At 42.1% G+C, this 12,622-nt stretch overlaps 1 protein-coding gene across 1 annotated transcript in view; it reads right to left on the bottom strand.

Annotated features, from left to right (window-relative positions):
* Positions 1-1,272: 1,272 nt before the first annotated feature.
* The window catches only part of LOC106613152 (melatonin receptor type 1B-B), a 95,346-nt gene continuing 83,996 nt past the window's right edge, over positions 1,273-12,622 (bottom strand). The window contains exons 2-3 of the mRNA XM_014215140.2: positions 2,926-3,044; positions 1,273-2,384 (exon numbers count right to left, since the gene is read on the bottom strand). Coding sequence (XP_014070615.2) covers positions 1,629-2,384; positions 2,926-3,044 — 875 coding nt within the window. The 3' untranslated portion in view covers positions 1,273-1,628. The remainder of the gene's footprint in view (positions 2,385-2,925; positions 3,045-12,622) is intronic.

Below are 12,622 nucleotides of genomic sequence, written 5' to 3'. Positions count from 1 at the left end.
GACAATCCAATTGCCTAGTTAGTAGTAGGCCATTGTGAGCTCGTAACGTTGGCATGATCCACCACTTATTTGTTATTTACAACCAAAAGGATTTTTACAAATTGTGATCTACGCTAATGTACGCTGGTCATAATGATTGTCATAATGATAACAATATATAGATATAGAAAATAAATAAAAAAGTGTGATAAATAACTTTCTTACAGAGGAAACTGTGAAGATAACACGTGTCTTTAAATATACTGTCCTATATAAAAATGCAATGGATGTAATGGTGTAAAAAAAATGTAATAATAATAATTTTGATGCTTCCACTTTAAAATGCATATTGTTACAGCAGCAGAGAACAGGCAGACAGCCTGAGGTGTACATAAGAGTATGATACATAATAAGTTAGAACATACATTATATATACAAAAGTATGTGGACACCCCTTCAAATGAGTGGATTCGGCTATTTCAGCCACACTCGTTGCTGACAGGAGTATAAAATCGAGCACACAGCAATGCAACCTCCATAGACAAACATTGGCAGTAGAAGGGCTTTACTGAAGACCTAATTGACTTTAAACGTGGCACCGTCATAGGATGCCAAACTTTCCAACAAGTCAAATTTTGGCCCTGCTTGAGCTTTCCCGGTCAACTGGTAGTGCGTTTTAGTGAAAACATCTAGGAGCAACAACGGCTCAGCCGCAAAGTGATAGGCAAGCTCACAGAACGGGACTACCGAGTGCTGAAGCGCGTAGTGTGGAAAAATCGTCTGTCCTCGGTTGCAACACTCACTACCCAGTTCCAAATTGCCTCTGGAAGCAACGTCAGCACAAGAACTGTTCGTCCATGGCCAAGCAGCCATGGACAAAGCATAAAATTACCAATCCGTAATGCCAAGCACTGGCTGGAGTGGTGTAAAGCTCGCCGACATTGGACTCTGGAGCAGTGGAAACGCGTTCTCTGGAGTGATGAATTACTCTTCACCATCTGGCAGTCCAATGGAGGAATCTGGGTTTGGTGGATGTCAGGAGAACACTACCTGCTCCAATGCATAGTGCCAACTGTAAACTACGGTGGAGGAACAATAATGATCTGGGACTGTTTTTCACCTCAACCCCATCGAACATTTTTGGGATGAATTGGAACGCCGACTGTGAACCAGGCCTAATCGCCCAACATCAGTGCCCAACCTCACTAATGCTCTTGTTGCTGAATGGAAGCAAGTCCCCGCAGCAATGTTCCAACATCTAGTGGAAAGCTTTCCCATCAGAGTGGAGGCTGTTATAGCAGCAAAGGTGAGACCAACTCTATATTAATGCCCATGATTTTGGAATGAGATGTTTGATGAGCAGGTGTCCACATACTTTTGGTAGTGTATACTGTATGCTTCATGAATGGCACTCTTTGAATTGTGAATAACAGAGTCAGTTATCATCAGTCCACACCTCCTCTCTCTTTTTCTCTTTTCTTGTGTATGTCTCTCTCTCTCTTTTTAATCCGCACCATTCCGAGAGTTCATTGAGGCTTTGGTAACAGCACAACTGTGCAGTCAGTGAGATATAATAGAGAAATGGCACTCCACGACTGAAGAAATAAACAAAACCCATGGGAAAGGAGTGGAGAACCTTGGCGTCAACGTCACAAAGCCTCTCCTTTGATGTGATCGTTGTTGTTGAGTCCCAGTCTGGGCGAGTGCTTGCTCCTCATACCCTCAGTACCCCCCTGTGACGCCTCCTGGAAGAACAGACCAGGCATCCACATGGCCATGATAATCCGTTTGTATTCCTTACGGAAGTTCTGGTTGAGCAGGCCGTAGATGATGGCGTTAAGGCAACTGTTGAAGTACGCCATGAAGTAGCTGACCACGAACAGCCACTCGGGGATCCGTGGCGCCACCATCTCCGGGTCGATGGCCACGGCCAGCCCAATGAAGTTAAGCGGTGCCCAGCAGATGGCGAAGAGCACGAACACCACAAACATGGTGATGAAGTTGCGCATGTCGCTGGGTTTGAGTCGGGACTTCACCTCTGTCTTCACCTTCCTCCTCACCTGGATGACCAGGATCCAGATCCTCAGGTAGCAGAAGGTAACCACGGCGATGGGCACGAAGAAATGAATCACCACCACAGTGATGGTGTACGATGTACTGACGGCCTGAGCAAAGGTACACGAATACACCCTGGGGTCGTACTGGAGTGACCCTACGAAGAAGTTTGGTATGATGGCCAGGATGGTGAGGAGCCAGATGAGCCCCACCAGTAGGAGGGTGTTGCGGTAGCTGTAGAGCTTATCATAAGCAAAGCTGTGACAGATGTAGCAGTAGCGGTTGATGGCGATGCCGGTGATGTTGAAGATGGAGCCGATGACGCTCAGGCCCATCAGGAAACCACTGACCTAGAGAGAGAGGGGGGGGGCAGAAGCCCTGTTTATACCTGGTTCTGACACACATTTTTAGTGTAGACTATTAAAAGACGGATTGTGATCTGATTATGATAAGATCTTATAAGTGTAAACACATAAGATCAGGTCAAGATCAGAATGAAGGATGCATGTTAAAGGCAGGTATAAACAGGGCTAGAGAGATAAGAGGCGAGAATAGAAACATTGAAAAAGAAAAAAGGAAAGACAGAATAAAATAAAGCAGACAGAAGCCTTGTCCTGATCTTGTCCAAATAAGATTGTCGTCCTCATACACACACAAACATACATATAACTCACACATTATATATGCAATATGTGCCTGACTACCTAAAGAGGTGGTCAGGAAGAACAGATCACAGTCAGATCATAATCTGAGTTTTAATCATATACACCTGTCTAAAAATGTGGGCACAATCAGAATGTGGACAATATCAGGACAAAGGAAACATGTTAGAACCAGGTATAAACAGGGCTAGAGAGACAGACAGCACACAGACAGACAGGTCTTAGTCACTTTGCACTGTGTCTCTCCCAGCGACCAGCCATCATGGAAGATGGCGTAGAGCACCAGGGGGTAGGGGTAGAAGGCCACCACCAGGTCAGCAAAGGCCAGGCTCACCAGAAACACGTTCCCTACAGAGGAGAGAGACAACAACACATTAGATTATTGGTCCTTTATCAAGGGAAAGGGTTCGGGTTAGAGCTAAGGGTTAAGATTGAGGCTATGGCTCAAATCAAATCAAAACTTTATTTGTCACATGCGCCGAATACAACAAGTGTAGACCTTACCATGAAATGCTTACTTACAAGCCCTTAACCAACAGTGCAGTTCAAGAAGAGATTAAGAGAATATTTACCAAATAAGCTAAAGTAAAACATAATAAAAAGGAACACAAAATGGGATAAGGGGCAGTATTTTCACAGCTGGATAAAAAACGTACCCGATTTAATCTGGTTACTACTCCTGCCCAGAAACTAGAATATGCATATAATTAGTAGATTTGGATAGAAAACACTCTAAAGTTTCTAAAACTGTTTGAATGGTGTCTGTGAGTATAACAGAACTCATATGGCAGGCCAAAACCTGAGAAGATTCCATACAGGAAGTGCCCTGCCTGACAATTTGTTGTCCTTCTGTAGCATCTCTACCAAAAATACAGCATCTGTGCTGTAACGTGACATTTTCTAAGGCTTCCATTGGCTCTCAGAAGGCGCCAGAATGTGGAATGATTACTCTGCAGTCTCTGGGCGAAAAACAGCAGGGGTTTTGGAGAGTGGTACTTCTGAGAACAATGACGCTGGTGCGCGCGTGCATGTGATGACTCCATTTTCTTCTTTCAGTGTTTGAACGGATACAACGTCTCCCGGTTGGAATATTATCGCTATTTTACAAGAAAAAAAATCACATAAAAATTGATATATTCTTATATATTTATTCTAGTTTCTGGGCAGGAGTAATAACCAGATTAAATTGGGTACGTTTTTTATCCGGCCGTGAAAATACTGCCCCCTATCCCAAACAGGTTAAAACAAGTCCATATGTAAACTGAGAACAAATGCAATTTTAAATACTAACCCTAACCTTTACCTTCACACTAACACTAGCTTCATGTGAACACCCTGGTTCATCCCTAACCCCAAACCTATCCCTAGCCTTTAAGTTTGAGGCTAGGGTTAGAGCTAAGGGTTAGGATGAGTCTACGGTTAGGTTGGAGGCTAGGGTTAGAGCTAAGGGTTAGGATTGAGTCTACGGTTAGGTTGGAGGCTAGGGTTAGGCTTGGGTCGAGGCTAGGGAGAGGTTTGGGGTTAGGGTGCAACCAGGTGTACACATGAATCTAGGGTTAGTGTTAGGGTTGTGGTTGAGGCAAGGGTTAGGGTTGAACCGGGGTGTTCACATGAAGCTAGGGTTAGTGTGAAGGTAAAGGTTATGGTTAGTGTTTAAAATTGCATTTGTTCTAAGTTTACATATGGAATTGTTTTAAAATGGGTTGTACTATGAATCATTTAGCTATTTGATTTTTAATTTTAGGACACCTTTAGGTATAAAAAAATAATACTAAAATATTGATTTTGGGCTTCACTACTATAGCCCAGAGAAACACATTGAATAACACATTCATAATTGACAGTAAAATAATACATCATAAGAAACAAGATGTTTAGGTGGCTGTACTATATGTAGGTGATACAGGAAATCAGAAAAAAATAAATAATAATTATATATATATATATTACACGTATTTATCCTCTTTTTCTGGGTAGGCACAAAACAACCATCATACTTCCATTTTTTTTTTTTAACCAGTACCAATTACCTTCAGACGAGTCCGGTGACAGTTGTGGGGGTTGTAGAGCAAAACGGAGAACAGAACACTATTGTGTTCTTGAGAATCTCCCCTTTCTACTGTGGGGTCCCATTAGTTTGTAGCCCAAATGGTTTTGACACTACAAACAGAAGTTGGCACGTCGACGGTACCGACTTCAGACTAGTCCCCTGACACTTGTGGGGTTCGTAGAGCAAAACGGAGACCACCATCGTGTTCATGAGTCTCATAGAGTGGTAGTATTTGTTTGTAGGCCAAACCATTGGGATGCTACGGACGTTTCGAGGTGTCTCATGGTCTGACCAAAAAAAAAACGCTCTAGCTCTGCCACCTTTCACCCCAGATGCGGAAGTGCAGCATCGGTGGATGCGGTGGATTGAGATGCATCCAGAATATGCATATATCTCTATCTTATATCTCTAGCTTAAATTTTATTATGTTACTTAGTTTGACGCACCAATTGTCAATCGACTCTTGGGGGTTAAGGGACTTAGAGAGAATAGAAAGACGATGTATCTTTAGGAGAAGACTTAAGAGAATATATTTACTAGAATGATGGGAGCAGGATTTCCCAGACTAATCTGCTGTGTCGTTAGCATGCAGGATGCTAAACCCTGCAGTCTCAGAGCTGCCTCACCTGATCACTCGTCACCCAGCTAATTGGATGAGAAAAGGTGCACAGCTCCTAATTGGCTTGTAAAAACAATCATTGTGTCAAATCACCCCCGCTTTGCCAAGACAAAATAAAGTATGTGTCTGTACTGTGCAGTGGCCACGGGGCAGAAGATTGTTAGCGTTAGCATATTAGCATGCCCCATGTACTTTAAATTCCCCTTGATTTGCTCCTCATTTTGAATGGCAGTTCATTTCCACCTCAGCCTGCGTACTAATATTCCTATTCGTCAAGTCTAAATTGTTCCAATGCTAGGCCTTAACTCAGACCAGCCATTTTCCCTCTATAATGTACTGTACTGTACTGTACTGTACTCTACTCTTCAGTACCTTGCAGTACTGAACTCTACTCTACTGTACTGTATTGAACTCTACTGTGCCCTGCTGTACTGTACTGTACTGTACTGTAGTGTACTGTACTCTACTGTACTCTACTGTACTGAACTCTACTGTGCTGTACTCTACTCGACTGGGCTGTACTCTACTCTACTCTAATGTACTGAACTCTACTGTTCTGTGCTGTGCTGTACTCTACTGTACTCAACTCAATTGTGCTGTACTGTACTGTGTACTGTACTGAACTCTACTGTGCTGTACTCTATTGTACTCTGATGTACTCTACTGAGCTCTACTGTGCTGTACTTTGATTTCCAAACTTATGAAACATAGACATTTATGATTGGTTCAGATTTGGTCTTGTTTGGGGGCAGAGCTAATTAAAATAATAGCCAGTGTGTAGAATAATACCCCAAATATGCAGGAGAGGATATTGCATATTTATACCTTTGTGTACCGATATAGGATACATCACCATGAAGAGAATTACATGAATATCCATAATTATTTCTGTGTGGTACAGATTAGGGACCCATGATGAAATTCCGTTACCGCAATTCCGTTACCGGGTGTAATTCCTCTTCACTTACTGTAGTTCAATAACCAAAATAGATGTTTTCAAAGTCAATGTGTCATGTCATACACAGCTGACACCCCATTCTTTCTGCAGACGTCTTGAATCTTAATTCAGAGCAGATATTTTACAGAGTTTTTGGAAAATGTGGTCACATAAAAAAACGTTCACCTGAATTCCGTTACTGCACAATTCTTCCAGTGAATGTGTTTTTGCAACAATTTCAGTGTAAATCGTTAAAGGTAGTCCTTGTGCATGGAGCTGTACGGTTTGTTAAACTTTCAAATCAATGTTTTTTGTTTGGCATAAATTTTAAGTGAAAGATTTTAAGTGAGTCTCAGCGCAATTCTGTTACCGTGGAATTGCCTATTACTGTCTCCTCCAGTTAATATTACAAGTATTAAATTGAATGATATCTTCCATATGCCACATAAAATTGATTGCCACTCCGGTCAAATGGCGACGGAAGGAAGGAAGAGAGAACTATGCTTCATGCAAAAATAATTTTAAAACATTTCCTGCCACTTCAAAGACATTTCTCTCCTTTAGGCTATTCCACTCCTCTGCTTCCATCTCTGCTCTGTTCACTATTCCCCTATGCTTGTCCTTTTCCCCATCTCTATCACTCTCTGTCATTTCTACCTCCTCATCTCAATTGCTCTACTTTCTTCACCTTTCAACGTTGGCTCATTCATCCCCCCTCCTCTCCCCTGTAACTATTCCGAGGTTGTTGCTGTAAATGAGGATGTGTTCTCAGTCAACTTACCTGGTAAAATAAGGGTAAAATAAAAATAAATACAGTTGCGAAACTATAATAGGTGTACATACCTCAGAGGCAATCTGCAGTTCAAACAATAACAAAGCTGTACCCCAAGTGTTTTCGTAAAAAGCTGAGGGATGAGGCCAGAAAAATGTCACCACTCTGGAAATCATAGACAGAGCTATGGAGGTAGGCATAAATTGGCACAGGGTGGGTAAAACACATAAGGCCAATAACATGACCTCATATTGGGCCCCAAAAGGCCAAAAAAGGGCAGCCATTCCAAAGGGTGGGGTTATTTCAGGCAAAGTGAGGGCTGCCCTTGGGGAAACCTGCCTTGGGCACAATGTGAAGCCGATGAGCATTGGCGCATCGGCCCAATGTGGTCAGACTACATGGGGACATTATTTTAGCCCTGGGCCCAAAACATGCCAAATAAGGACACTGAGGTCCGGACCTCGGTTATAAAAAATAATAATGTTTTATAATAATAAAAATATATAGTACTCATTCAAGGGTTTTTCTTTATTTTTGATGACAGCTTTGCACATTTTTGGCATTCCCTCAACCAGCTTCATGAGGTAATCACCTGGAATGCATTTCAATTAACAGGTGTGCCTTGTCAATTTATTTCCTTCTTAATGTGTTTGAGCCAATCAGTTGTGTTGTGACAAGGTAGGAGTGGTATACAGAAGATAGCACTATTTGGTAAAATACCAAGTAAATATTATAGCAAGAACAGCTCAAATATGCAAAGATAAATGACAGACAATCAAGAACTTTGAACGTTTCTTCAAGTGCAGTCACAAAAACCATCAAGCGCTATGATAAACCTGGCTCTCAGAGGATAGCCACAGGAAAGGAAGACCCAGAGTTACCTCTGCAGCAGAAGATAAGTTCATTAGAGATTAGAGGTACCAGCTTCAGAAATTGCAGCTCAAATAAATGCTTCACAGAGTTCAAGTAACAGACACATTTCAACATCAACTGTTGGCCTTTATGGTCGAATTGCTGCAAAGAAACCACTACTTAAGGACACCAATAATAATAAGAGACTTGCTTGGGCCAAGAAACACGAGCAATGGACATTAGACTTGTGGAATTCTGTCTTTTGATCTGATGAGTCAAAATTTGAGATTTTTGGTTCCAACTGCCGTGTCTTTGTGAGACACAGAGTAGGTGAACGGATGATCTCCACATGTGTGGTTCCCACCGTGAAGCATGGATGAGGAAGTGTGATGGTGGGGGGTGCTTTGCTGGTGACACTGTCTGTGATTTATTTAGAATTCAAGGCACACTTAACTAGCATGGCTACCACAGCATTCTGCATCGATACGCCATCCCATCTGGTTTGCGCTTAGTTGGCCTATCATTTGTTTTTCAACAGGACAATGACCCAACACACCTCCAGGCTGTGTAAGGGCTATTTGACCAAGAAGGACAGCGATGGGAGTGCTGCATCAGATGACATGGCCTCCACAATCACCCCACCTCAACCCAATTGAGATGGTTTGGGATGAGTTGGACCGCAGAGTGAAGGAAAAGCAGCCAACAAGTAAGTACTCAGCATATGTGGGGTCTCCTTCAGGAAAAGCATTCCTCATGAAGCTGGTTGAGAGAATGCCAAAAGTGTGCATAGCTGTCATCAAGGCAAAGGATGGCTACTTTTAAGAATCTAAAATCTCAAATACATTTTGATTTGTTTGACACTTTTTTGGTTACTACATGATTCCATATGTGTTATTTCCTAGTTTTGATGTCTTTGCTATTATTCTAAAAGGTAGAAAATATAAAAAATTAAGAAAAAGCCTTGAATGAGTAGGTGTGTCCAAAATTTTGACATATATATATATATATATATCAGCAAACGTTGTCAGCAAACGTTGTCAGCAAACGTTGGCAAAAATAGCGTAATACAATTGTTGTCAGCAGCACATGTATATATAGTCAAAATTTTGGACAAGCAACTCCAGTGTACATTGATTGGGCCTTGTGTTTTAGGTTATTGTCCTGATGAAAGGTGTATTCATCTCCTAGTGTTAAGGGTGTGTACTGGAGGCGAAGTCAGGAGCAGGAGAGCAGAGTGTAGTGAACAGGCGCACTTTTTATTCCGGTCCAACGTAAGCACAAAAGTACATAAATGTGCCCAAACACAGAACATAGACAAAAGTATGGCGTGTAACAATACCCACATAACATAAGTACAATTTCACACAAAGACATGGAGGGGAACAGAGGACTAAATACATGCAGTGTAATTAGGGAATGAAAACCAGGTATGTATGGAACAAGACAAAACAAATGGAAATATGAAAAATGGAGCGCCGATGACTAGAAAGCCGGTGACGTCGATCGCCGAACGCTGCCCGAACAAGGAGAGGAGCCGACTTCGGTGGAAGTCGTGACACATAGTGTCTGGTGAAAAGCAAACAACCAGGTTTTCCTCTAGAATTTTGCCTGCGCTTAGCTCCAAAAGGTTTTTTTTATCCTGTAAAACACCCCAGTCTTTCACAAGTAAAAGCTTACCCATAACATGATGCTGTCACGCCCTGACCTGAGAGAGACGTTTTGTTTCTCTATTTTGGTTAGGTCAGGGTGTGATTTGGGTGGGCATTCGAGATTTGTAGTTTTGTTCTATTCTATGTTTTCTATTTCTATGTTGTCCGGTTCTAGTTTTGTATTTCTATGTTGGGTTTTGTTTGGGAAGATCTCCAATTAGAGGCAGCTGGTCCTCGTTGTCTCTAATTGGAGATCATACTTAAGTAGGGTTTTCTTTCCACCTGGGGTTGTGGGAAATTATTTCTGAGTTAGTGTATGTTTCTACTCTGCGTCACGGTTTGTTGTTTTTGTTCGTTCAGTTTATTTGTGTATGTATTGCAAAGTTTCACAGTGAAAATAAAATGTGGAACGACACACATGCTGCACTTTGGTTCGCTTCTCCTTACGACAACCGTGACAGATGCAGCCACCACTATGCTTATAAATATGGAGAGTCAGTATGTACTGGATTTTGCCCCAAACATAACACTTTTTATTCAGGACAAAGTGAATTGCTTTGCCACATTTTTTGCAGTATTAATTTAGTGCCTTGTTGAAAACAAGATGCATGATTTGGAATATTTTATTTTTACTCTGTCAGTTAGGTTAGTATTGTAGAGTAACTACAATGTTGTTCCATCCTCAATTTTCTCCAATCAGTCATTAAACTCACTGTTTTAAAGTCACCATTGGCCTCATGGTGAAATCCCTGAGCGATTTCCTTCCCCTCCAGCAACTAACTTAGGAAGGACGCCTGTATCTTTGCAGCGACTGGGTGTATTGCTACACCATCCAAAGTGTTATAACTTCACCATGCTCGAAGAGATATTCAATGTTTTTAGTTTTTTTGTTACCCATCTACCAAAAGGTGCACTTCTTTGTGAGGCATTGGAAAACCTCCCTGGTCTTTGTGGTTGACTCTGTTTGAAATTCACTGCTTGACTGAGGGACACACCAAGATGGAAAGAGAGAGGGTGAGGGAGTGAGAAGAGGGCTGCTGCAGGCCTTCTTTGATGTCCTTCTCCACGCAAGCACAAGCGGGGCCAAGGCATTGCACGATCTGAGAATGCTCCCTCTGGGAGAGATACAAACACACACACACTTTTGCAATGTTGTGTTCCATCAAACAGCAATTATACAATCCAATCCACACAAACACACTCGTCTCAGTTGGCCTAACCCAGAATGCAATGTTAATTCAAAATTTGCATTGGCTGATGAGGGAAATCTGTGCTTTGTTGTTGATTTAACATGATCTAATACACCCTCATCTGCCAATGCAATTTCATCCTACCACCCCCTTTGGCATTCCCCAACCACATTGGCACTGTGTGGTCCCTCTGGCACTTTTCTGCCTCTCACACTCTTTGCTTTATGTCTCTCTCTGTATATCCTGTATTGATCTCAAGTCGCCACAAGCGACCCATCCCAACTGCTCTGCTAGAGTCTCCAGTATCTCTGGCACCTTACTCATCTATACATTTCTAAGGGGAGTGGCATTAGATATACATTTATCGATATATAGGTGCTGATTCTGTCATTCATCACACCTTGTTTTGTGGTTAGGTTAGGTAAGACAAGGCCAGACCAAACCAAACTAGCACCCCACTTGCCCCCGCTACAGTTTCCAATTCTCCTGGGATTGTCACTGGAAAATATGGCCATGGAAGAGCCTGTTCATACACTAACCTTCTTCATCCATCATTATGGTCAGACAAGGCCAAGGACATTCCTAACAGCCAAGCCATGAATTCACCACTTTTCTGTCTCAGCGTCCCCTAGTGTCACGCCCTGACCTTAGATTGCCGTTTATTTTATATTTTTTGGGTTAGGTCAGGGTGTGATGTGGGGTGGGCATTCCATGCCTTTCTATGTTTTCTATTTCTTTGTGTTGAGCCGAGTATGGTTCCTAATCAGAGGCAGCTGTCTATCGTTGTCTCTGATTAGGAATCATACTTAGGCAGCCCTTTTTCCACCTTTAGTTGTGGGATCTTGTTTTTGTGTTGCTCAGTGAAGCCTGCAGAACGTGACGGTCGTGTTTGTTTGTATAGTGTTCTGAGTATAATAATCAATATTTATCATGAGCACTCCAACACGCTGCACCTTGGTCTACTCCTTACGACGATCGTCACACCTAGGCAGGCCTAGTGGTTTTTAATGGGGAAAAGGTGGCCATAGTGGTGTCCATTCCTATACTAATTCCCTCATCCATCTCCCCTTCATTTTGAAGTTGGGCAATGCCAATGCAGTAAAGGACAACCCCAACTGCCACCCTCCAGCAGCCTCCATCCACTGGCATATGGCAGGGTCGTCGGCTGGCCATAACTGTGCCTGATCATTTCTACCCAGCTGGAGCTCTGAGTGTCATCCATTTTCCATCCTGTACCTGTCGTGGGGCCAATGCCATTCTGTCAGTCCTAAAGTCAAGTGGAGAATGGCCATCTCCCCCTGCCCTGCTGCATTTAACAATTGTGTATTAGATGAAAGACAAAACAGAATGATTACGCAAGATTGAGCCATATAGAGGGGAAGTAGATACTGCTGTTGGCTCTTCAAAAATAAAAGTGAAATAAAATAGTATGATCCTTCACTGCTGGCCTTGTTGCATAATTGTGCTGTGAAGTGCTGCTGAATAGATTGGCTTTGTATTTTAACTGACAGCCTTGAGTGTTCTGAGGCTACTGAACTTTACACATCAAACACAATTTTACTTTATTCCTAGTTCAAAATAAATCAAATTTATTTGTCACATACACATGGTTAGCAGGTGTTAATGCAAGTGTAGTGAAATGCTTGTGCTTCTAGTTCTGACCATGCAGTAATATCTAACAAGTAATATAACCTAACAATTTCACAACAACTACTTTATACACACAAGTGTAAAGGAATGAATACGAATATGTACATAAAAATATATAAATGAGTGATGGCGGAACGGCATAGGCAAGATGCAGTAGATGGTATAGAATACAGTATATACATATGAGATGAGTAATGTAGGGTATGA

Source organism: Salmo salar, chromosome ssa09, assembly GCF_905237065.1.
Source record: "Salmo salar chromosome ssa09, Ssal_v3.1, whole genome shotgun sequence".
Classification (NCBI taxonomy): Eukaryota; Metazoa; Chordata; class Actinopteri; order Salmoniformes; family Salmonidae; genus Salmo; species Salmo salar.
Note: the sequence above shows the minus strand (reverse complement) of the source record. Positions and strands in the feature narration are given on the sequence as shown.